Source organism: Manis pentadactyla, chromosome 13 (assembly GCF_030020395.1).
Source record: "Manis pentadactyla isolate mManPen7 chromosome 13, mManPen7.hap1, whole genome shotgun sequence".
NCBI lineage: Eukaryota > Metazoa > Chordata > Mammalia > Pholidota > Manidae > Manis > Manis pentadactyla.
Window position 1 is genome coordinate 34,990,102 of NC_080031.1, and position 25,006 is coordinate 35,015,107.

General features: G+C 38.9%; 1 protein-coding gene across 2 annotated transcripts in view; it reads left to right on the forward strand.

Annotated features, from left to right (window-relative positions):
* The window catches only part of CUL5 (cullin 5), a 150,204-nt gene that overhangs the window by 54,491 nt on the left and 70,707 nt on the right, over positions 1–25,006 (forward strand). For both annotated transcript variants that reach the window (XM_036902660.2, XM_036902661.2), the window contains exon 3: positions 12,163–12,262. In XM_036902660.2, the coding sequence (XP_036758555.1) occupies positions 12,163–12,262 (100 nt within the window). The remainder of the gene's footprint in view (positions 1–12,162; positions 12,263–25,006) is intronic.

Here is a 25,006-nt window from a genome sequence, read left to right on the forward strand (position 1 = left end):
AATTGAGTTTAATGTTGTTTTAAGCTGAGTGCATTCTAACTGATAATAAGGATGTTTTTTTTTTTTTTTTTTTAATAATTATTTTTTATTGAAGGGTAGTTGACACACAGTATTACATTACATGAGTTTCAAGTGTACAACACAGTGGTAGAACATTTATATACATAATTCTAGGTTCCAGCTATCACCCTACCAGGCTGTTACAATATCTTGACTATATTCCTTATGCTATACCTTACATCCCGGTTACTAATTTATTTTACCATTGGAAGTCTGTCCTTTTTTTTTTTTTTTTTTTTTTTTTGTGAGGGCATCTCTCATATTTATTGATCAAATGGTTGTTAACGACAATAAAATTCTGTATAGGGGAGTCAATGCTCAATGCACAATCATTATTCCACCCCACGCCTAATTTTTGTCAGTCTCCAATCTTCTGAGGCATAACAAACAAGTTTTTACATGTAGAACAAATTCTTACATAATGAATAAGTTACATAGTGAACAGTAGTACAAGGGCAGTCATCACAGAAACTTTCGGTTTTGCTCATGCATTATGAACTATAAACAGTCAGTTCAAATATGAATACTCATTTGGTTTTTATACTTGATTTATATGTGGATACCACATTTCTCTCTTTATTATTATTATTTTTAATAAAATGCTGAAGTGGTAGGTAGATACAAGATAAAGGTAGAAAACATAGTTTAGTGTTGTAAGAGAGCACATGTAGATGATCAGGTGTGTGCCTGTAGACTATGTGTTAATCCAAGCTAGACCAGGGCAATAAAACATCCACGTATGCAGAAGATTTCTCTCAGAACAGGGGGGGTGAGGTTCTAAGCCTCACCTCTGTTGATCCCCAATTTCTCACCTGATGGCCCCCCTGCGACTGTGCCTGTCTTAGGTTGTTCCTCCCTTGAGGAATCTTACCCGTCTCTGGCTAACCAGTCATCTTCTGGGGCCATACAGGGAAATGTGAAGTTGATAAGTGAGAGAGAAGCCTTATTGTTTGAAAAAGTTAGCTTTTTACTTCTTTGCATATTTATGCCCTGTGGCTTCTATGCCCAGCATTTGTCTTGAGGTATCTTTACCACTTGGAAGAATTATGATACTCGGTAAATTTGATATGAGGCACGAATTCTATTTAAGGGTTGTAATTAGGAAGGAAGAAGAAAAGCTATAGAAGTAGCAGGCGGAAGAAAACATGGGAAGATTGATTATTTCTTTGATATATCTTCTTGTAGAGTAACTTCAGCATGTATAGGTTTTAAGCTACTACTTAAATTGCACACACACATTAACATAATAGGAGTATAGTTACATAACCAAAGCATATCTGTAATTACCAGCCATCTGCAGTGAAACCAAGAAAACCAGTTAGGCACCTTAGGCATTTGTGAAAACTTATCTATGATATGGTGGATATTGTCCAAATGAACTTGAACAGTCTGAGAGAAATCAGACAAATTAAAACAACCCATTCCTGGGGACTGTTCACATGCCATATGTTCTTTTAACAATAAATAGTTTGTAGTTGTAAGACTTTGGAGCGCTACAATTTGCACTTCTCCAAATTCTTGGTTGAGTTCCAACAGTATAGATCCAGTCCAATTTTGTTGTTTTACTGTATGCACAGGCCAGCTTAGATATCTCCTTCCTCATTCCCATGGCAGGTCCAGGAACTGGTGGGATGAGTGCATCTACAGCTGTAGCAGTGCGTGGATCTTTGTTGGGGTTTTTTGATGATCATCTTCTGGCATGAGTCTTCCAGAGGGTGCAGATGTTGGAAGTTCTTTTTCATATCGTATCTTAGTTCATTTTCGGGGTAGCCCAATTAGGCTTTGATCCTCTGTATAAACACAAACAGACCCTTTGCCTACACTTTTATATGCCCTTTATACCCTTGTGTAGAACTCGTTGGAGGTTACCACACAGGAACTGCACTTTTTTTTTTTTTTTTTTTTCCTATCACTAATCTACACTTCCATGACGAATATTATGTTTACTAGGCTCTCCCCTATACCAGGTCTCCCCTATAAACCCCTTTACAGTCACTGTCCATCAGCATAGCAAAATGTTGTAGAATCACTACTTGCCTTCTCTGTGTTGTACAGCCCTCCCTTTTCTCCTACCCCCCCTTGCATGTTATTCTTAATACCCCCCTACTTCTCCCCCCCTTATCCCTCCCTACCCACCCATCCTCCCCAGTCCCTTTCCCTTTGGTACCTGTTAGTCCATTCTTGAGTTCTGTGATTCTGCTGCTGTTTTGTTCCTTCAGTTTTTCCTTTGTTCTTATATTCCACAGATAAGTGAAATCATTTGGTATTTCTCTTTCTCCGCTTGGCTTGTTTCACTGAGCATAATACCCTCCAGCTCCATCCATGTTGCTGCAAATGATTGGATTTGCCCTTTTCTTATAGCTGAGTAGTATTCCATTGTGTATATGTACCACATCTTCTTTATCCATTCATCTATTGATGGACATTTAGGTTGCTTCCAATTCTTGGCTATTGTAAATAGTGCTGCAATAAACATAGGGGTGCATCTGTCTTTCTCAAACTTGATTGCTGCATTCTTAGGGTATATTCCTAGGAGTGCAATTCCTGGGTCAAATGGTAAGTCTGTTTTGAGCATTTTGATGTACCTCCATACTGCTTTCCACAATGGTTGAACTAACTTACATTCCCACCAGCAGTGTAGGAGGGTTCCCCTTTCTCCACAGCCTCGCCAACATTTGTTGTTGTTTGTCTTTTGGATGGCAGCCATCCTTACTGGTGTGAGGTGATACCTCATTGTAGTTTTAATTTGCATTTCTCTGATAATTAGCGATGTGGAGCATCTTTTCATGTGTCTGTTGGCCATCTGTATTTCTTTTTTGGAGAACTGTCTGTTCAGTTCCTCTGCCCATTTTTTAATTGGGTTATTTGTTTTTTGTTTGTTGAGGCGTGAGAGCTCCTTATATATTCTGGACGTCAAGCCTTTATCGGATGTGTCATTTTCAAATATATTCTCCCATACTGTAGGGATCCTTCTTGTTCTATTGATGGTGTCTTTTGCTGTACAGAAGCTTTTCAGCTTAATATAGTCCCACTTACTCATTTTTGCTGTTGTTTTCCTTGCCCGGGGAGATATGTTCAAGAAGAGGTCACTCATGTTTATGTCTAAGAGGTTTTCGCCTACGTTTTCTTCCAAGAGTTTAATGGTTTCATGGCTTACATTCAGGTCTTTGATCCATTTTGAGTTTACTTTTGTATATGGGGTTAGACAATGGTCCAGTTTCATTCTCCTACATGTAGCTGTCCAGTTTTGCCAGCACCACCTGTTGAAGAGACTGTCATTTCGCCATTGTATGTCCATGGCTCCTTTATCAAATATTAATTGACCATATATGTCTGGGTTAATGTCTGGATTCTCTAGTCTGTTCCATTGGTCTGTGGCTCTGCTCTTGTGCCAGTACCAAATTGTCTTGATTACTATGGCTTTATAGTAGAGCTTGAAGTTGGGGAGTGAGATCCCCCCTACTTTATTCTTCTTTCTCAGGATTGCTTTGGCTATTCGGGGTCTTTGGTGTTTCCATATGAATTTTTGAATTATTTGTTCCAGTTCATTGAAGAATGTTGCTGGTAGTTTCATAGGGATTGCATCAAATCTGTATATTGCTTTGGGCAGGATGGCCATTTTAACGATATTAATTCTTCCTAGCCACGAGCATGGGATGAGTTTCCATCTGTTAGTGTCCCCTTTAATTTCTCTTAAGAGTGACTTGTAGTTTTCCGAGTATAAGTCTTTCACTTCTTTGGTTAGGTTTATTCCTAGGTATTTTATTTTTTTTGATGCAATTGTGAATGGAGTTGTTTTCCTGATTTCTCTCTCTGTTGGTTCATTGTTAGTATATAGGAAAGCCACAGATTTCTGTGTGTTGATTTTGTATCCTGCAACTTTGCTGTATTCCTATATCAGTTCTAGTAGTTTTGGGGTGGAGTCTTTAGGGTTTTTTATGTACAGTATCATGTCATCTGCAAATAGTGACAGTTTAACTTCTTCTTTACCAATCTGGATTCCTTGTATTTCTTTATTTTGTCTGATTGCCGTGGCTAGGACCTCCAGTACTATGTTAAATAACAGTGGAGAGAGTGGGCATCCCTGTCTAGTTCCCGATCTCAGAGGAAATGCTTTCAGCTTCTCGCTGTTCAATATAATGTTGGCTGTGGGTTTATCATAGATGGCCTTTATTATGTTGAGGTACCTGCCCTCTATTCCCATTTTGCTGAGAGTTTTTAACATGAATGGATGTTGAACTTTGTCAAATGCTTTTTCAGCATCTATGGAGATGATCATGTGGTTTTTGTCTTTCTTTTTGTTGATGTGGTGGATGATGTTGATGGACTTTCGAATGTTGTACCATCCTTGCATCCCTGGAATGAATCCCACTTGGTCATGGTGTATGATCCTTTTGATGTATTTTTGAATTCGGTTTGCTAATATTTTGTTGAGTATTTTTGCATCTACGTTCATCAGGGATATTGGTCTGTAGTTTTCTTTTTTGGTGGGGTCTTTGCCTGGTTTTGGTATTAGGGTGATGTTAGCTTCATAGAATGAGTTTGGGAGTATCCCCTCCTCCTCTATTTTTTGGAAAACTTTAAGGAGAATGGGTATTATGTCTTCCCTGTATGTCTGATAAAATTCCGAGGTAAATCCATCTGGCCCGGGGGTTTTGTTCTTTGGTAGTTTTTTGATTACCTCTTCAATTTCGTTGCTGGTAATTGGTCTGTTTAGATTTTCTGTTTCTTCCTGGGTCAATCTTGGAAGGTTATATTTTTCTAGGAAGTTGTCCATTTCTCCTAGGTTTCCCAGCTTGTTAGCATATAGGTTTTCATAGTATTCTCCAATAATTCTTTGCATTTCCGTGGGGTCCGTCGTGATTTTTCCTTTCTCGTTTCTGATACTGTTGATTTGTGTTGACTCTCTTTTCTTCTTAATAAGTCTGACTAGAGGCTTATCTATTTTGTTTATTTTCTCGAAGAACCAGCTCTTGGTTTCATTGATTTTTGCTATTGTTTTATTCTTCTCAATTTTATTTATTTCTTCTCTGATCTTTATTATGTCCCTCCTTCTGCTGACCTTAGGCCTCATCTGTTCTTCTTTTTCCAATTTCGATAATTGTGACATTAGACCATTCATTTGGGATTGCTCTTCCTTTTTTAAATATGCTTGGATTGCTATATACTTTCCTCTTAAGACTGCTTTTGCTGTGTCCCACAGAAGTTGGGGCTTAGTATTGTTGTTGTCATTTGTTTCCATATATTGCTGGATCTCCATTTTGATTTGGTCATTGATCCATTGATTATTTAGGAGCGTGTTGTTAAGCCTCCATGTGTTCGTGAGCCTCTTTGCTTTCTTTGTACAGTTTATTTCTAGTTTTATGCCTTTGTGGTCTGAAAAGTTGGTTGGTAGGATTTCAACCTTTTGGAATTTTCTGAGGCTCTTTTTGTGGCCTAGTATGTGGTCTATTCTGGAGAATGTTCCATGTGCACTTGAGAAGAATGTATATCCCGCTGCTTTTGGATGTAGAGTTCTATAGATGTCTATTAGGTCCATCTGCTCTACTGTGTTGTTCAGTGCTTCCGTGTCCTTACTTATTTTCTGCCCAGTGGATCTATCCTTTGGGGTGAGTGGTGTGTTGAAGTCTCCTAGAATGAATGCATTGCAGTCTATATCCCCCTTTAGTTCTGTTAGTATTTGTTTCACATATGCTGGTGCTCCTGTGTTGTGTGCATATATATTTAGAATGGTTATATCCTCTTGTTTGACTGAGCCCTTTATCATTATGTAGTGTCCTTCTTTATCTCTTGTTACTTTCTTTGTTTTGAAGTCTATTTTGTCTGATATTAGTGCTGCAACCCCTGCTTTCTTCTCACTGTTGTTTGCTTGAAATATGTTTTTCCATCCCTTGACTTTTAGTCTGTACATGTCTTTGGGTTTGAGGTGAGTTTCTTGTAAGCAGCATATAGATGGGTCTTGCTTTTTTATCCATTCTGTTACTCTGTGTCTTTTGATTGGTGCATTCAACCCATTAACATTTAGGGTGACTATTGAAAGATATGTACTTATTGCCATTGCAGGCTTTAAATTCGTGGTTACCAAAGGTTCAAGGTTAGCCTCTTTAGTATCTTACTGCCTAACTTAGCTCGCTTATTGAGCTGTTATATACACTGTCTGGAGATTCTTTTCTTCTCTCCCTTCTTGTTCCTCCTCCTCGATTCTTCATATGTTGGGTGTTTTGTGCTGTGCTCTTTCTAGGAGTGCTCCCATCTAGAGCAGTCCTTGTAAGATGTTCTGTAGAGGTGGTTTGTGGAAAGCAAATTCCCTCAGCTTTTGTTTGTCTGGGAATTGTTTAATCCCACCATCATATTTGAATGATAGTCGTGCTGGATACAGTATCCTTGGTTCAAGGCCCTTCTGTTTCATTGTATTAAATATATCATGCCATTCTCTTCTGGCCTGTAGGGTTTCTGTTGAGAAATCTGACGTTAGCCTGATGGGTTTCCCTTTATAGGTGACCTTTTTCTCTCTAGCTGCCTTTAACACTCTTTCCTTGTCCTTGATCTTTGCCATTTTAATTATTATGTGTCTTGGTGTTGTCCTTCTTGGATCCTTTCTGTTGGGGGTTCTGTGTATTTCCGTGGTCTGTTCGATTACTTCCTCCCCCAGTGTGGGGAAGTTTTCAGCAATTATTTCTTCTAAGATACTTTCCATCTCTTTTCCTCTCTCTTCTTCTTCTGGGACCCCTATAATACGGATATTGCTCCTTTTAGATTGGTCACACAGTTCTCTTAATATTGTTTCATTCCTGGAGATCCTTTTGTCTCTCTCTATGTCAGCTTCTATGCGTTCCTGTTCTCTGATTTCAATTCCATCAATGGCCTCTTGCATTCTATCCATTCTGCTTATAAACCCTTCCAGAGTTTGTTTCATTTCTGCGATCTCCTTTCTGGCATCTGTGATCTCCTTCCGGACTTCATCCCATTTCTCTTGCGTATTTCTCTGCATCTCTGTCAGCATGTTTATGATTCTTATTTTGCATTCTTTGTCAGGAAGACTGGTTAGGTCTGTCTCCTTCTCTGGTGTTGTCTCTGTGATCTTTGTCTGCCTGTAGCTTTGCCTTTTCATGGTGATAGGAATAGTCTGCAGAACTGGGACGAGTGACGGCTGGAAGGACTTCCTTTCTTGTTGGTTTGTGGCCCTCCTCTCCTGGGAGAACAGCGACCTCTAGTGGCTTGAGCTGCGCGCAGACAGGGTTTCTGCTTCCTGCCCGGCTGCTATGGAGTTAATCTCCGCTGTTGCTGTGGGCGTGGCCTGGCTCCGGCAGCTACTCCAAAATGGTGGAGTCGCGTTGGAGCAGGAGCTGCTCGGAGGCTATTTATCTCCGTAAGGGGCCTGCCTGCTCCCTGCAGCCCAGGGGTTAGGGTGCCCAGAGATCCCAGATTCCCTACCTCTGGATTAAGTGGCCCGCCCTGCCCCTTTAAGACTTCCAAAAAGCACCCGCCAAAACAAAACAACGACCACAAAAAAAAACAAGAAAAAAAATTTTTTTAATTAAAAAAAAAAAAAAATTTTTTTTAATTAAAAAAAAAAAAAAGGTGGTCGTTCGTTTTTCTTTATTCTCCGGTGCCAGCCTCAGGCCTCTGCTCACCGGTCTTTCTGCCCTGTTTCCCTAATATTGGGGTCCCTGTCCCTTTAAGACTTCCAAAAAGCGCTCGCGAAAAGAAAGCAGCAAAAAAGCAAAAAAAAAAAAAATGGTCGCGCGCTTTTCTTATGTCCTCTGTCGCCCAGCCTCCAGTGCCTGCTCACTGTTCTTGCTGCCCTGTTTTCCCAGTATCGAGGGCCCTGCACTCTGGCCCGGATGGCTGGGGCTGGGTGTTCGGCAGCCCTGGGCTCCGTCTCCCTCCCGCTCTGCCTGCTCTTCTCCCGCCGGGATCTGGGGGGAGGGGCGCTCGGCTCCCGCGGGGCTGGGGCTTGTATCTTACCCCCTTCGCGAGGCGCTGGGTTCTCTCAGGTGTGGATGTGGTCTGGATATTGTCCTGTGTCCTCTGGTCTTTATTCTAGGACGGGTTGTCTTTGTTATATTTTCATAGATATATGTTGTTTTGGGAGGAGATTTCCGCTGCTCTACTCACGCCGCCATCTTCCGCCCCTCAATAAGGATGTTTTAAAGTATTCCAGTGTACTTGTAGCAATTTCTTAACATTTCTAATTATTTTTGTTTTGCATATACACATGCACACACACAATTCTTTTTGGTGTAAATGCACGTATCTTCATAAATAACGTTTTTTATCATTGCATAATGTTTCTTTTCTCTTGTTCTTTTAACTTCATATTCCTGTTTGGATATTGCCACCCCGCTTTCTTTTGGTTTGTGTTTACCTAGTATCTCTTAACACACTTTGTTTTGCATTTTTAAAAATTTTTGGTAAAATATACATTACATAAAATTTATTACCATTTTTAAGTGTACAGTTAAGCAGCATTGAGTACATTCCCAGTGTTGTGCAAACATCAGCATTACCCATTTTTATAAGTTCATCATACCATATTGAAACTCTGTACCCATTAAACAGTAACTCCTCCATGCCCCCTTCCTCCAGCTCCTGGTAACCTCCATTCTACTTTTTGTCTCTATGAATTTGCCTATTCGTGTACTTCGTTTAAGTGAGATCATGTATTTGTCCTTTCAAATGCATACTGTCTTCTAATAGGATAATTTGTTCAGTTCAGATTTAATGTTATAACATACTATTTTTATTGCTTCTATAACTTTTATCACTTATTAGATAATCTTGTTTCCTCATTTTTCTTTTCCTTACTTTTGTTAATCTGAAAGTTCACTTCCATTAGTGGCTACTTTCCTGTTTCTCACTCTCAATCAGAAGCATATGGTATTGCTATTAAATAAAAGCAAAATAACATTTTTCATACCAAGGCTGCAGTGTTTCTCTTTTACTTCCTTTCTACCCTTTGGAATACGTCTTAACCTCTTGCTTCTTCTCCTATCTTTTCTCTGTCCCCTTGAAACCTTTGAAAATCTTTTACTTTGTCCCACTCCCATTCCACAACTTCCTGATTTTCCTAATACAGGTAAGTACTTAAAGAGAATTTTCCTTACAGTATGTCCTTTTTTAAAAGCACTTGGCTTATATATTCCAAGACAGTGTGTTGTTATCCAGTCAGACTTAATTTCATATATTTATTGTGTACTCTTACTCCCATCAGTGGGCTTATTTCTTGCCCTGCTTCCTGTAGCTCACTTCCCATTTTTCCTCACAGGCATTTCCCTCAGCAAATCTCTTGCATGTCTAATCACATCTGCTTCTCAGAAGACCTAAAGTACACATGAATCAATATGTTTAAAGTGCCATTTGATATAACATAAAGTGAATGAACTACAACTAATGCACCTATATGGGTAAATATCAGAAGCAATGTTGAGTGAAATATCATTTGAAAAATATGATTTGTTACAATTTCTATAAAGTTCAGAACTCATAGTATGTCGCAAAACTTGGAGAAAAAAAGCAAATTCAGACTTGGTTACTTCTGGGATAGAAGAGAGTAGGATTAGGGAGAGAAAGGGTATTATTGTTTTACCTTTTACATTTTATTTAAGGTTATTATCATAATACATTCCTTAAGTATATTATAATACATCCCCAAAATGTATATGAAAATTTGCCACAAAACTTGACATCTTCTATTATGTGGGGCTAAGTAGTATTGTGTTTTGAATAAGATAATGAGGACAATCTTCACTGATGTAGCAACACATAGGAGTACCTGGAAGTTGAGGAGAGGGATCTAAAGAAAATACACTAAATCTATCACATGTTTGCCTCTTTCTTGGGTAAAATTTCTGGGGACCTACCCAACTCCACACCCTTCCCCAATAGCATTCCCTCTTGCCTTATGAGATTCAAGTCACGTTTGAGCCATTCTGACATGCATCCAGAAGTTGTTTGAGTATGGCAGGGATACTAAGGTGGCCCTATTTGGGGGAGGAATGGGACACCTCCAGTAGATGACTTTGGTTTAGAACTCTCAACAACTTTACCAGACTTTCTCAGAACTGCACTGCAGTCTGAGACTTTGGCTACTCAACCTTCCTTTCCACTATTCCCTATGAGATCAGACCGGCATTGGAGCTTACCACTTTCCCACTTCTGTAGCTCACTTCCCATTTTCCCTCACAGGCATTTCTTTCAACAAGTCTCTTGCATGTCTAGTAGCATCTGCTTCTTGGAAAACCCACACAAACATGTGAGTCAGTATGTAAAAGTGTCTGGCATAAAATTAGCATTCAGTACATGTTAGCTTTTATTATAGTAAACCTAGTAAAAGATGATGGTGATTCTGACCGTGGTCATGGTGATGAATGCAAATGTCCAAATTGGAGAGACATTTATGTAGATGGATGGATACAGTGGGACTGTGATTGAATGGAGGAACCAGTAAAAGGGTTAATTTGTCCATTTTCTTGCATACCACCTCCCACTTCACACTTCATACCCTAACCATATTGATTTGCTCATAGTTCACTGAAAACACTATAGTGATCCCTAATTCTTTACTCGTGCATAGTATTACTTCTTCATAAAATATTCTAACCCCACTCTCTTACCCCTTTGCCTAGCAAATGCCTACCTATTCTTTGATATTAAACTCAGGATTCAATTATTCCAGGGAGCCTTCCCTTTTCCTCTCTACCTCTCACTTCCACCAATCCTTAGGTTCCTAAACCATCTTCTGTTTGTATGCACAGCGGTTGTGAACAAATGAGTTATATCAATTTTTGTATCAGTTTCATCTTTTATACTTTGGATTCCTTTAATCATGAGGTAAGATTGCAATAGTATTACTGGGGTCAGTTAACCGTTTTATGTTTTATTCAGCGAGCACTGGGAAGCCACTGAAGGATTTGTAAGGACCACTTTGGCTACTGTTTGTTGAATGGATTGGAGGAGTGCAAGAGTAAATTTGAGGAAATGGTTTAGTGTAGACTTAAGCCCAGTTGCCTGGTTCAATCATATATTACCCATGTAACCTTGGGAATGTTACTTAACTTTTCTTTGCCTCGGTTTCCCCATGTGTAAAATCACAATAAAAATAGTACTACTTCCAAGTTGTAAAAGTTAAATGAATTTTTAAAAAATTGGAATAGTATCTGGCACATAGTAAACAGATGTTACCTATTCCATTGTTACTTAACAAATATTTGTGTGCTTACTGCGTCCTAGACAGTGGGCCAGATACCATTATTAAGCTGAATTTAACAAATGACAAAAGCAAGTTCAAATTAATATGTAGCCAAAACATTGGGTTATAATGATGCCGCTAAGACTATTCAGCCATTGTTATAATGTTCCAATTCTGGAGAGGTTTTGATTTCTTTGACATTTTTTAAAGCAGTGGTTCCATTAGGTTCTGAATGAATCACACAGGGGAACATTGTTTGCATAAAAGAATCCTTATTATAAGATTCTTTACTTTTGTTACAAGTTTTTCTGCTCTACAGGTTGATAATTAAGAAATTAACTTTGTGAACATGTTGCATTAGTATTAAATATATTTCTATAATGAATGACCTTTGGGTAAAATATATCAGCCTTTTAACTTCAGAGTTTTATATACTAATTTATGAGAGTTTGTTTTCATTTTTTAAAAATTAGACACAGTGGTAATTAATGTGTTCTAATGAATATATGGGGGAAGCTAGGAAACATGGTGTAATGAAATTTAAGTGACTAATTTTTTTCAAGAAAGAATTGTTTATATTGTATTAAAGACTTAAAAGGACTTATACTTGTCTTTGTACAAGAAAATACTAATATTTGGAAGTGGGATTGGGAGATGGGAGCATATCTTTATAATTAAAAGTATTTTGTACAGTAAGTAGTAGACACTTAAGAGAAAATTAATGACAAAGAAAGTAAAAATAGAAACAAATTATGTGTGGGATAACTTACAAAGAATCACGTAAATGAGTTCAAGCACCATTTCTTTGGTCTAACATGGTCCATGTAAACTACATTAATACAGAACTAAACATGAGTTTGTCTTTGTTCTTTTCTAGTCATAATGTTTGTTAACTGCTTTATTTTTTTCAGGGATGTGCATGCTGTCTGTCTCTGGGATGATAAAGGCCCAGCAAAAATTCATCAGGCTTTAAAAGAAGATATTCTCGAGTTTATTAAGCAAGCACAGGCAGTAAGTTCTGCATCTATATGTAGTTTATTTTATGACTTAGAGAGTATATTTTCTGATTTTGAATGTAAGACTTATTGAAGTAATTTAAAGTATCACATTGACTTTTGACACATTTGTTAAGTAAGATTTTTAATGAAATAATCATTTTGTTTTTTCCCCCCTCAGTGACATTTCTCTCCACACAGTACATTATTATCCTCAGTTAAAAGATGCTTTAAAGAAATAAGTTTTTTATATGTTCTTTAGAAGTCCCCACCACTATTATTTTTTTGCCATATATCAGTTCCTATAAATCGATTTTTTTTCTCTCTACTAATAACCTTTTTAAGCTGATAGTAATTTTTTTCAATTCCAGATACTTCTCTAACTGTATAATCTTTGGGCTGCTTTGTGTTCCTACTGCTTAGCTACAGTTCAACACTCTTGAATTGATAATATGTATAATTCCATAATATTATAAAACTGAATATAAAGTTCATTTATGCATTAGGTTATGCAAGAGCTAGTTTTGTTTATTAACACTTGTGTCTTTGGGAAAAATTAATTTAGAGGTGAAGTATTGTTTTGAGTAAGTGCTGGCATCACTAATATATCCCTTACCACTTTGAAGAAGGGCCTAAGAACATGAGATTATTTTCTTTTGAAAACTAGAGAGCTAGAATTTCTTATTTTTTAATGGAATTTTGCATCAGTATCTTATACAATATTAGTAATTGTTGTCTGTTAGAAATCTTGTTAAACACTAATAGTGGCTTAGCAGGTGAAAATTTTAAATGATTTTTTTCTATATGTGATTTAAAGGAAGATAATGAAATCCAGTATGATTGGTATTGGTATATATTTAATTTTGCTAATAGCCACTGAAATGATAAAATAGAAATTTGGTGTTATGAAGTATTTTCTTTTTTTTTTTTTTTTTTTTAAATAATTATTTTTTTATTGAAGGGTAGTTGACGCACAGTATTACATTACATTAGTTTCAAGTGTACAACACAGTGGTAGAACATTTATATACATAATTCGAGGTTCCAGCTATCACCCTACCAAGCTGTTACATTATCTTGACTATATTCCTTATGCTATACATTACATCCCGGTTACTTATTTATTTTACCATTGGAAGTCTGTCCTTTTTTTTTTTTTTTTTTTTTTTTGTGAGGGCATCTCTCATATTTATTAATCAAATGATTGTTAACGACAATAAAATTCTGTATAGGGGAGTCAATGCTCAATGCACAATCATTAATCCACCCCAAGCCTAATTTTCGTCAGTCTCCAATCTTCTGAGGCATAACAAACAAGTTCTTACATGGAGAACAAATTCTTACATAATGAATAAGTTACATAGTGAACAGTACAAGGGCAGTCATCACAGAAACTTTCAGTTTTGCTCATGCATTATGAACTCTAAACAGTCAGTTCAAATATGAATACTCATTTGGTTTTTATACTTGATTTATGTGTGGATACTACATTTCTCACTTTATTATTATTATTTTTAATAAAATGCTGAAGTGGTAGGTAGATACAAGATAAAGGTAGAAAACATAGTTTAGTGTTGTAAGAGAGCAAATGTAGATGATCAGGTGTGTGCCTGTAGACTATGTGTTAATCCAAGCTAGACCAGGGCAATAAAACATCCACGTATGCAGAAGATTTCTCTCAGAACAGGGGGGGTGAGGTTCTAAGCCTCACCTCTGTTGATCCCCAATTTCTCACCTGATGGCCCCCCTGCGACTGTGCCTGTCTTAGGTTGTTCCTCCCTTGAGGAATCTTACCCGTCTCTGGCTAACCAGTCATCTTCTGGGGCCATACAGGGAAATGTGAAGTTGGTAAGTGAGAGAGAAGCCTTGTTGTTTGAAAAGGTTAGCTTTTTACATCTTTGCATATTTATGCCTGTGGCTTCTATGCCCAGCATTTGTCTTGAGGTATCTTTACCACTTGGAAGAATTATGATACTCGATAAATTTGATACGAGGCACGAATTCTATTTAAGGGTTGTAATTAGGAAGGAAGAAGAAAAGCTGTAGAAGTAGCAGGCGGAAGAAAACATGGGAAGATTGATTATTTCTTTGGCATATCTTCTTGTAGAGTAACTTCAGCATGCATAGGTTTTAAGCTACTACTTAAATTGCGCACACACATTAACATAATAGGAGTATAGTTACATAACCAAAGCATATCTGTAATTACCAGCCATCTCCAGTGAAACCAAGAAAACCAGTTAGGCACCTTAGGCATTTGTGAAAACTTATCTATGACATGGTGGATATTGTCCAACTGAACTTGAACAGTCTGAGAGAAATCAGACAAATTAAAACAACCCATTCCTGGGGACTGTTCACATGCCATATGTTCTTTTAATAGTAAATAGTCTGTAGTTGTAAGACTTTGGAGCGCTACAATTTGCACTTCTCCAAATTCTTGGTTGAGTTCCAACAGTATAGATCCAGTCAAATTTGTTGTTTTACTGTATGCACAGGCCAGTTTAGATATCTCCTTCCTCATTCCCATGGCAAGTCCAGGAACGGGTGGGATGAGTGCACCTACAGCTGTAGCAGTGCGTGGATCTTTGTTGGGGTTTTTTGATGATCATCTTCTGGCATGAGTCTTCCAGAGAGTGCTGATGTTGGAAGTTCTTTTTCATATCGTATCTTAGTTCATTTTTGGGGTAGCCCAATTAGGCTCTGATCCTCTGTATAAACACAAACAGACCCTTTGCCTACACTTTTATATGCCCTTTATACCCTTGTGTAGAACTCATTGGAGGTTACCACACAGGAACTGCCCTTTTTTTTTTTGCTTTGTTTTTGGTATCACTAATCTACACTTACATGACGAATATTATGCTTACTAGGCTCTCCCCTATACCAGGTCTCCCCTATAAACCCCTTTACAGTCATTGTCCATCAGCATAGCAAAATGTTGTAGAATCACTACTTGCCTTCTCTGTGTTGTACAGCCCTCCCTTTTCTCCTACCCCCCCTTGCATGTTATTCTTAATACCCCCCTACTTCTCCCCCCCTTATCCCTCCCTACCCACCCATCCTCCCCAGTCCCTTTCCCTTTGGTAAGTGTTAGTCCATTCTTGAGTTCTGTGATTCTGCTGCTGTGTTGTTCCTTCAGTTTTTCCTTTGTTCTTATATTCCACAGATAAGTGAAATCATTTGGTATTTCTCTTTCTCCGCTTGGCTTGTTTCACTGAGCATAATACCCTCCAGCTCCATCCATGTTGCTGCAAATGATTGGATTTGCCCTTTTCTTATGGCTGAGTAGTATTCCATTGTGTATATGTACCACATCTTCTTTATCCATTCATCTATTGATGGACATTTAGGTTGCTTCCAATTCTTGGCTATTGTAAATAGTGCTGCAATAAACATAGGGGTGCATCTGTCTTTCTCAAACTTGATTGCTGCGTTCTTAGGGTAAATTCCTAGGAGTGCAATTCCTGGGTCAAATGGTAAGTCTGTTTTGAGCATTTTGATGTACCTCCATACTGCTTTCCACAATGGTTGAACTAACTTACATTCCCACCAGCAGTGTAGGAGGGTTCCCCTTTCTCCACAGCCTCGCCAACATTTGTTGTTGTTTGTCTTTTGGATGGCAGCCATCCTTACTGGTGTGAGGTGATACCTCATTGTAGTTTTAATTTGCATTTCTCTGATAATTAGCGATGTGGAGCATCTTTTCATGTGTCTGTTGGCCATCTGTATTTCTTTTTTGGAGAACTGTCTGTTCAGTTCCTCTGCCCATTTTTTAATTGGGTTGTTTTTTGTTTGTTGAGGCGTGTGAGCTCCTTATATATTCTGGACGTCAAGCCTTTATCGGATGTGTCATTTTCAAATATATTCTCCCATACTGTAGGGATCCTTCTTGTTCTATTGATGGTGTCTTTTGCTGTACAGAAGCTTTTCAGCTTAATATAGTCCCACTTACTCATTTTTGCTGTTGTTTTCCTTGCCCGGGGAGATATGTTCAAGAAGAGGTCACTCATGTTTATGTCTAAGAGGTTTTTGCCTATGTTTTCTTCCAAGAGTTTAATGGTTTCATGGCTTACATTCAGGTCTTTGATCCATTTTGAGTTTACTTTTGTATATGGGGTTAGACGATGGTCCAGTTTCATTCTCCTACATGTAGCTGTCCAGTTTTGCCAGCACCACCTGTTGAAGAGACTGTCATTTCGCCATTGTATGTCCATGGCTCCTTTATCAAATATTAATTGACCATATATGTCTGGGTTAATGTCTGGATTCTCTAGTCTGTTCCATTGGTCTGTGGCTCTGCTCTTGTGCCAGTACCAAATTGTCTTGATTACTATGGCTTTATAGTAGAGCTTGAAGTTGGGGAGTGAGATCCCCCCTACTTTATTCTTCTTTCTCAGGATTGCTTTGGCTATTCGGCGTCTTTGGTGTTTCCATATGAATTTTTGAATTATTTCTTCCAGTTCATTGAAGAATGTTGCTGGTAGTTTCATAGGGATTGCATCAAATCTGTATATTGCTTTGGGCAGGATGGCCATTTTGACGATATTAATTCTTCCTAGCCACGAGCATGGGATGAGTTTCCATCTGTTAGTGTCCCCTTTAATTTCTCTTAAGAGTGACTTGTAGTTTTCCGAGTATAAGTCTTTCACTTCTTTGGTTAGGTTTATTCCTAGGTATTTTATTTTTTTTGATGCAATTGTGAATGGAGTTGTTTTCCTGATTTCTCTTTCTGTTGGTTCATTGTTAGTATACAGGAAAGCCACAGATTTCTGTGTGTCGATTTTGTATCCTGCAATTTTGCTGTATTCCGATATCAGTTCTAGTAGTTTTGGGGTGGAGTCTTTAGGGTTTTTTATGTACAGTATCATGTCATCTGCAAATAGTGACAGTTTAACTTCTTCTTTACCAATCTGGATTCCTTGTATTTCTTTATTTTGTCTGATTGCCGTGGCTAGGACCTCCAGTACTATGTTAAATAACAGTGGAGAGAGTGGGCATCCCTGTCTAGTACCTGATCTCAGCGGAAATGCTTTCAGCTTCTCGCTGTTCAATATAATGTTGGCTGTGGGTTTATCATAGATGGCCTTTATTATGTTGAGGTACTTGCCCTCTATTCCCATTTTGCTGAGAGTTTTTAACATGAATGGATGTTGAACTTTGTCAAATGCTTTTTCAGCATCTATGGAGATGATCATGTGGTTTTTGTCTTTCTTTTTGTTGATGTGGTGGATGATGTTAATGGACTTTCGAATGTTGTGCCATCCTTGCATCGCTGGGATGAATCCCACTTGGTCATGGTGTATGATCCTTTTGATGTATTTTTGAATTCGGTTTGCTAATATTTTGTTGATTATTTTTGCATCTACGTTCATCAGGGATATTAGTCTGTAGTTTTCTTTTTTGGTGGGGTCTTTGCCTGGTTTTGGTATTAGGGTGATGTTAGCTTCATAGAATGAGTTTGGGAGTATCCCCTCCTCCTCTATTTTTTGGAAAACTCTAAGGAGAATGGGTATTATGTCTTCCCTGTATGTCTGATAAAATTCCGAGGTAAATCCATCTGGCCCGGGGGTTTTGTTCTTTGGTAGTTTTTTGATTACCGCTTCAATTTCGTTGCTGGTAATTGGTCTGTTTAGATTTTCTGTTTCTTCCTGGGTCAATCTTGGAAGGTTATATTTTTCTAGGAAGTTGTCCATTTCTCCTAGGTTTCCCAGCTTGTTAGCATATAGGTTTTCATAGTATTCTCCAATAATTCTTTGCATTTCTGTGGGGTCCGTCGTGAATTTTCCTTTCTCGTTTCTGATACTGTTGATTTGTGTTGACTCTCTTTTCTTCTTAATAAGTCTGGCTAGAGGCTTACCTATTTTGTTTATTTTCTCAAAGAACCAGCTCTTGGTTTCATTGATTTTTGCTATTGTTTTATTCTTCTCAATTTTATTTATTTCTTCTCTGATCTTTATTATGTCCCTCCTTCTGCTGACCTTAGGCCTCATCTGTTCTTCTTTTTCCAATTTCGATAATTGTGACATTAGACCATTCATTTGGGATTGCTCTTCCTTTTTTAAATATGCTTGGATTGCTATATACTTTCCTCTTAAGACTGCTTTTGCTGCGTCCCACAGAAGTTGGGGCTTAGTGTTGTTGTTGTCATTTGTTTCCATATATTGCTGGATCTCCATTTTGATTTGGTCATTGATCCATTGATTATTTAGGAGCGTGTTGTTAAGCCTCCATGTGTTTGTGAGCCTCTTTGCTTTCTTTGTACAGTTTATTTCTAGTTTTATGCCTTTGTGGTCTGAAAAGTTGGTTGGTAGGATTTCAATCTTTTGGAATTTTCTGAGGCTCTTTTTGTGGCCTAGTATGTGGTCTATTCTGGAGAATGTTCCATGTGCACTTGAGAAGAATGTATATCCCGCTGCTTTTGGATGTAGAGTTCTATAGATGTCTATTAGGTCCATCTGCTCTACTGTGTTGTTCAGTGCTTCCGTGTCCTTACTTATTTTCTGCCCAGTGGATCTATCCTTTGGGGTGAGTGGTGTGTTGAAGTCTCCTAGAATGAATGCATTGCAGTCTATATCCCCCTTTAGTTCTGTTAGTATTTGTTTCACATATGCTGGTGCTCCTGTGTTGGGTGCATTTATATTTAGAATGGTTATATCCTCTTGTTTGACTGAGCCCTTTATCATTATGTAGTGTCCTTCTTTATCTCTTGTTACTTTCTTTGTTTTGAAGTCTATTTTGTCTGATATTAGTACTGCAACCCCTGCTTTCTTCTCACTGTTGTTTGCTTGAAATATGTTTTTCCATCCCTTGACTTTTAGTCTGTACATGTCTTTTGGTTTGAGGTGAGTTTCTTGTAAGCAGCATATATATGGGTCTTGCTTTTTTATCCATTCTGTTACTCTGTGTCTTTTGATTGGTGCATTCAACCCATTAACATTTAGGGTGACTGTTGAAAGATATGTACTTATTGACATTGCAGGCTTTAAATTCGTGGTTACCAAAGGTTCAAGGTTAGCCTCTTTAGTATCTTACTGCCTAACTTAGCTCGCTTATTGAGCTGTTATATACACTGTCTGGAGATTCTTTTCTTCTCTCCCTTCTTGTTCCTCCTCCTCGATTCTTCATATGTTGGGTGTTTTGTGCTGTGCTCTTTCTAGGAGTGCTCCCATCTAGAGCAGTCCCTGTAAGATGTTCTGTAGTGGTGGTTTGTGGAAAGCAAATTCCCTCAGCTTTTGTTTGTCTGGGAATTGTTTAATCCCACCGTCATATTTGAATGATAGTCGTGCTGGATACAGTATCCTTGGTTCAAGGCCCTTCTGTTTCATTGTATTAAATATATCATGCCATTGTCTTCTGGCATGTAAAGTTTCTGTTGAGAAATCTGACGTTAGCCTTATGGGTTTCCCTTTATAGGTGACCTTTTTCTCTCTAGCTGCCTTTAACACTCTTTCCTTGTCCTTGATCTTTGCCATTTTAATTATTATGTGTCTTGGTGTTGTCCTTCTTGGATCCTTTCTGTTGGGGGTTCTGTGTATTTCCGTGGTCTGTTCGATTACTTCCTCCCCCAGTGTGGGGAAGTTTTCAGCAATTATTTCTTCTAAGATACTTTCCATCTCTTTTCCTCTCTCTTCTTCTTCTGGGACCCCTATAATACGGATATTGTTCCTTTTGGATTGGTCACACAGTTCTCTTAACATTGTTTCATTCCTGGAGATCCTTTTGTCTGTCTCTATGTCAGCTTCTATGCGTTCCTGTTCTCTGATTTCAATTCCATCAATGGCCTCTTGCATTCTATCCATTCTGCTTATAAACCCTTCCAGAGTTTGTTTCATTTCTGCGATCTCCTTTCTGGCATCTGTGATCTCCTTCCGGACTTCATCCCATTTCTCTTGCGTATTTCTCTGCATCTCTGTCAGCATGTTTATGATTCTTATTTTGCATTCTTTGTCAGGAAGACTGGTTAGGTCTGTCTCCTTCTCTGGTGTTGTCTCTGTGATCTTTGTCTGCCTGTAGCTTTGCCTTTTCATGGTGATAGGAATAGTCTGCAGAACTGGGACGAGTGACGGCTGGAAGGACTTCCTTTCTTGTTGGTTTGTGGCCCTCCTCTCCTGGGAGAACAGCGACCTCTAGTGGCTTGTGCTGCGCAGCTGCGCGCAGACAGGGTTTCTGCTTCCTGCCCGGCTGCTATGGAGTTAATCTCCGCTGTTGCTGTGGGCGTGGCCTGGCTCCGGCAGCTACTCCAAAATGGTGGAGTCGCGTTGGAGCAGGAGCTGCTGGGAGGCTATTTATCTCCGTAAGGGGCCTGCCTGCTCCCTGCAGCCCAGGGGTTAGGGTGCCCAGAGATCCCGGATTCCCTACCTCTGGATTAAGTGACCCGCCCTGCCCCTTTAAGACTTCCAAAAAGCACCCGCCAAAACAAAACAACGACCACAAAAAAAAAAAAAAGAAAAAAGAAAAAAAAATTTTTTTAATTAAAAAAAAAAAAAAGTTTTTAATAAAAAAAAAAAAAAAAAAGGGGGTGGTCGTTCGTTTTTCTTTATTCTCCGGTGCCAGCCTCAGGCCTCTGCTCACCGGTCTTTCTGCCCTGTTTCCCTAGTATTGGGGTCCCTATCCCTTTAAGACTTCCAAAAAGCGCTCGCCAAAACAAAACAGCAAAAAAGCAAAAAAAAAAAAAAAATGGTCGCGCGCTTGTCTTATGTCCTCTGTCGCCCAGCCTCCAGTGCCCGCTCACTGTTCTTGCTGCCCTGTTTCCCTAGTATTGGGGTCCCTATCCCTTTAAGACTTCCAAAAAGCACTCGCCAAAACAAAACAGCAAAAAAGAAAAAAAAAAAAATGGTCGCACGCTTTTCTTATGTCCTCTGTCGCCCAGCCTCCAGTGCCTGCTCACTGTTCTTGCTGCCCTGTTTCCCTAGTATTGGGGTCCCTATCCCTTTAAGACTTCCAAAAAGCGCTCGCCAAAACTAAACAGCAAAAAAGCAAAAAAAAAATGGTCGCGCGCTTTTCTTATGTCCTCTGTCGCCCAGCCTCAGGCCTCTGCTCACTGTTCTTGCTGCCCTGTTTCCCGAGTATTGGGGTCCCTATCCCTTTAAGACTTCCAAAAAGCGCTCGCCAAAACAAAACAGCAAAAAAGCAAAAAAAAAAAAAATGGTCGCGCGCTTTTCTTATGCCCTCTGTCGCCCAGCCTCCAGTGCCTGCTCACTGTTCTTGCTGCCCTGTTTTCCTAGTATCGAGCGCCCTGCACTCTGGCCCGGATGGCTGGGGCTGGGTGTTCGGCAGTCCTGGGCTCCGTCTCCCTCCCGCTCTGCCTGCTCTTCTCCCTCCGGGAGCTGGGGGGGAGGGGCGCTCGGCTCCCGCGGGGCCGGGGCTTGTATCTTACCCCCTTCGCGAGTCGCTGGGTTCTCTCAGGTGCGGATGTGGTCTGGATATTGTCCTGTGTCCTCTGGTCTTTATTCTAGGAAGGGTTGTCTTTGTTATATTTTCATAGATATATGTTGTTTTGGGAGGAGATTTCCGCTGCTCTACTCACGCCGCCATCTTCCGCCCCTCCCTGAAGTATTTTCTTGATAACACCATTCTGCCATCTTGCTAAATGATTTTTAAAAAATTATAGTTTTATAGAAAATTACCTTTTCTGGCTTTGCTTAGAAAAAAGTTAAATGTTTCAATATCACAATCTAATCAAAACTATACTTTTCTAGAACTGATTTAGAACTGCAATTTTCACTTAAATGGAAAGCATATCACCTTATTTATTTATGACTTTTGATAAAGGTAAATCGTGTTTATTTCACATTGATAGAGCTTTATTCTTCAGTTTCTAGAAATGGTCCTATAGAGAGTCATCTTAGATATTGTTAACAAATGTTTTAAAAATGTTTCACATAAGAAAACAAACTGTGATCTGGGTTCACTATAACATGACCCAGTAAAGTCTGGAACGTAGATCTTAGCAAGACTTGAGGATGGGATTTAGTGTCACTGATTCAGAGCAGTTAAACTGTAAGAATAAAAATTCCACATTTGAGTGTATGATTTTAAAAGTTCTGTGAACTTTTAAGAAAATCTAGCTTCTTGGGTTATTTTATTAGTCAATTACTAGACTAACTGAGCTTATCTTGTTAGGAAGGACTAAATTTCTCAAACAGGAAAGGCACTGTTCATTAAAATGTTTATTATAGCATTAAAATGACAAGGGAAGTAAAAATAAATCTACAGTGTTTAGGGAGTTATTAAGGTATTGAATTTTTTCCCTTTTTAAAAATTATAAGCATTTTATTTGCTCATAATTCTGTAGTTGAGCAGTTTGGGCTAGGCTCACCTGATTTTGCCTAAGCTTATTAATGAGGCAGAAGTTAGCTGGTGGCTCTTCAGGGACTGGATGGTCAAAGAAAGCTCTTTTCACATAGCTGGTGTTTGGTGCTGCCTTCCAGCTGGACCTCTCCCACCATGTGTTTCTCATTTTCAGGGAAACTAGCCTTTGAGGTGATAGTGGAATCTACAGACCTCTTTCAGGCCTTGGCTTGGAAGTCGCACAATCTCATACCTGCTGCATTCTTTGGTCAAAGCAAGTCACATAACAACCCAAACTCCAATGGTGGAGAATGACCCCACCATCTTTTTTTTTAAAAGAGAGAGGTAATTCATATACCAGAAAACTCACCCTCTTAAAGTATACAGTTCAGTGGGTTTTAATATAAAGTTGTGCAATGATCACCCACTAATTAAAAATTTTCATCACCACAAAAAGAAGCCTTGTTACATTAGCATATAGTCCCCATTTACCCATTCCCACTAACACTGACAACCAATAGTCGTCTTTCTGTCCTTGTGCATCTATTTATTCTGCACATTTCCTATAAATGGAATCGTACAATATATAGTTCTTTATGTCCAGCTTCTTTCACTTACAATAAGGCTCATGAGGTTAATGTATGCTGTAACACTTCTCAGTATTTCTTTCCTTTTTTTTTTGTTATCATTAATCTACAATTACATGCAGAACATTATGTTTACTAGGCTCCCCCCTACACCAGTCCCCCCAACAATCCGCATTACAGTCACTGTCCATCAGCGTAGTAAGATGCTGTAGAATCACTACCTGTCTTCTCTGTGTTGTACAGCCCTCCCCATGCACCCCCCCACACTATACATGTTAATTGTAATGCCCCCTTCCTTTTTTCCCGCCCTTATCCCTCCCTTCCCACCCATCCTCCCCAGTCCCTTTCCCTTTGGTAACTGTTAGTCCTTTCTTGGGTTCTGTGTTCTGCTACTGTTTTGTTCCTTCAGTTTTTCTTTGTTCTTATACTCCACATATGAGTGGAATCATTTGGTACTTATCTTTCTCCGCCTGGCTTATTTCACTGAGCATAATACCCTCTAGCTCTATCCATGTTGTTGCAAATGGTAGGATTTGTTTTCTTCTTATGGCTGAATAATATTCCATTGTGTATATGTACCACATCTTTATCCATTCATCTACTGATGGACACTTAGGTTGCTTCCATTTCTTGGCTATTTTAAGTAGTGCTGTGATAAACATAGGGGTGCATCTGTCTTTTTCAAACTGGGCTGTTGCATTCTTGGGGTAAATTCCTAGAAGTGGAATTCCTGGGTCAAATGGTATGTCTATTTTGAGCTTTTTGAGTAACATCCATACTGCTTTACACAATGGTTGAACTAATTTACAGCAGTATAGGAGGGTTCCCCTTTCTCCACAACCTCGCCAACATTTGTTGTTGTTTGTCTTTTGGATGGTGGCGATCCTTACTGGTGTGAGGTGGTATCTCATTGTGGTTTTAATTTGCATTTCTCTGGTGACTGGCGATGTGGAGCATCGTTTCATGTGTCTGTTGGCCATCTGAATTTCTTCTTTGGAGAACTGTCTGTTCAGCTCCTCTGCCCATTTTTTAATTGGATTATTTGCCTTTTGTTTGTTGAGGTGCATGAGCTCTTTATATATTTCAGATGTCAACCCTTTATGGGATCTGTCATTTATGAATATATTCTCCCATACTGTAGGGTACCTTTTTGTACTATTGATGGTGTCCTTTGCTGTACAGAAGCTTTTCAGCTTGATATAGTCCCACTTGTTCATTTATGCTTTTGTTTCTCTTGCCCGGGGAGATATGTTCATGAAGAAGTCGCTCATGTTTATGTCCAAGAGATTTTTGCCTATGTTTTTTTCTAAGAGTTTTATGGTTTCATGACTTACATTCAGGTCTTTGATCCATTTTGAATTTACTTTTGTGTATGGGGTTCGACAGTGATCCAATTTCATTCTCTTACATGTAGCTGTCCAGTTTTGCCAGCACCATCTATTGAAGAGACTGTCATTTCCCCATTGTATGTCCATGGCTCCTTCATCGTATATTAATTGACCATATATGTTTGGGTTAATGTCTGGAGACTCTATTCTGTTCCACTGGTCTGTGGCTCTGTTCTTGTGCCAGTACCAAATTGTCTTGATTACTGTGGCTTTGTAGTAGAGCTTGAAGTTGGGGAGTGAGATCCCCCCCTCCACTTTATTCTTCATTCTCAGGATTGCTTTGGCTATTCGGGGTCTTTGGTGTTTCCATATGAATTTTTGAACTATTTGTTCCAGTTCGTTGAAGAAGGTTGTTGGTAACTTGATAGGGATTGCATCAAATCTGTATATTGCTTTGGGCAGGATGGCCATTTTGACTATATTAATTCTTCGTAGCCAGGAGCATGGAATGAGTTTCCATTTGTTAGTGTCCTCTTTAATTTCTCTTAAGAG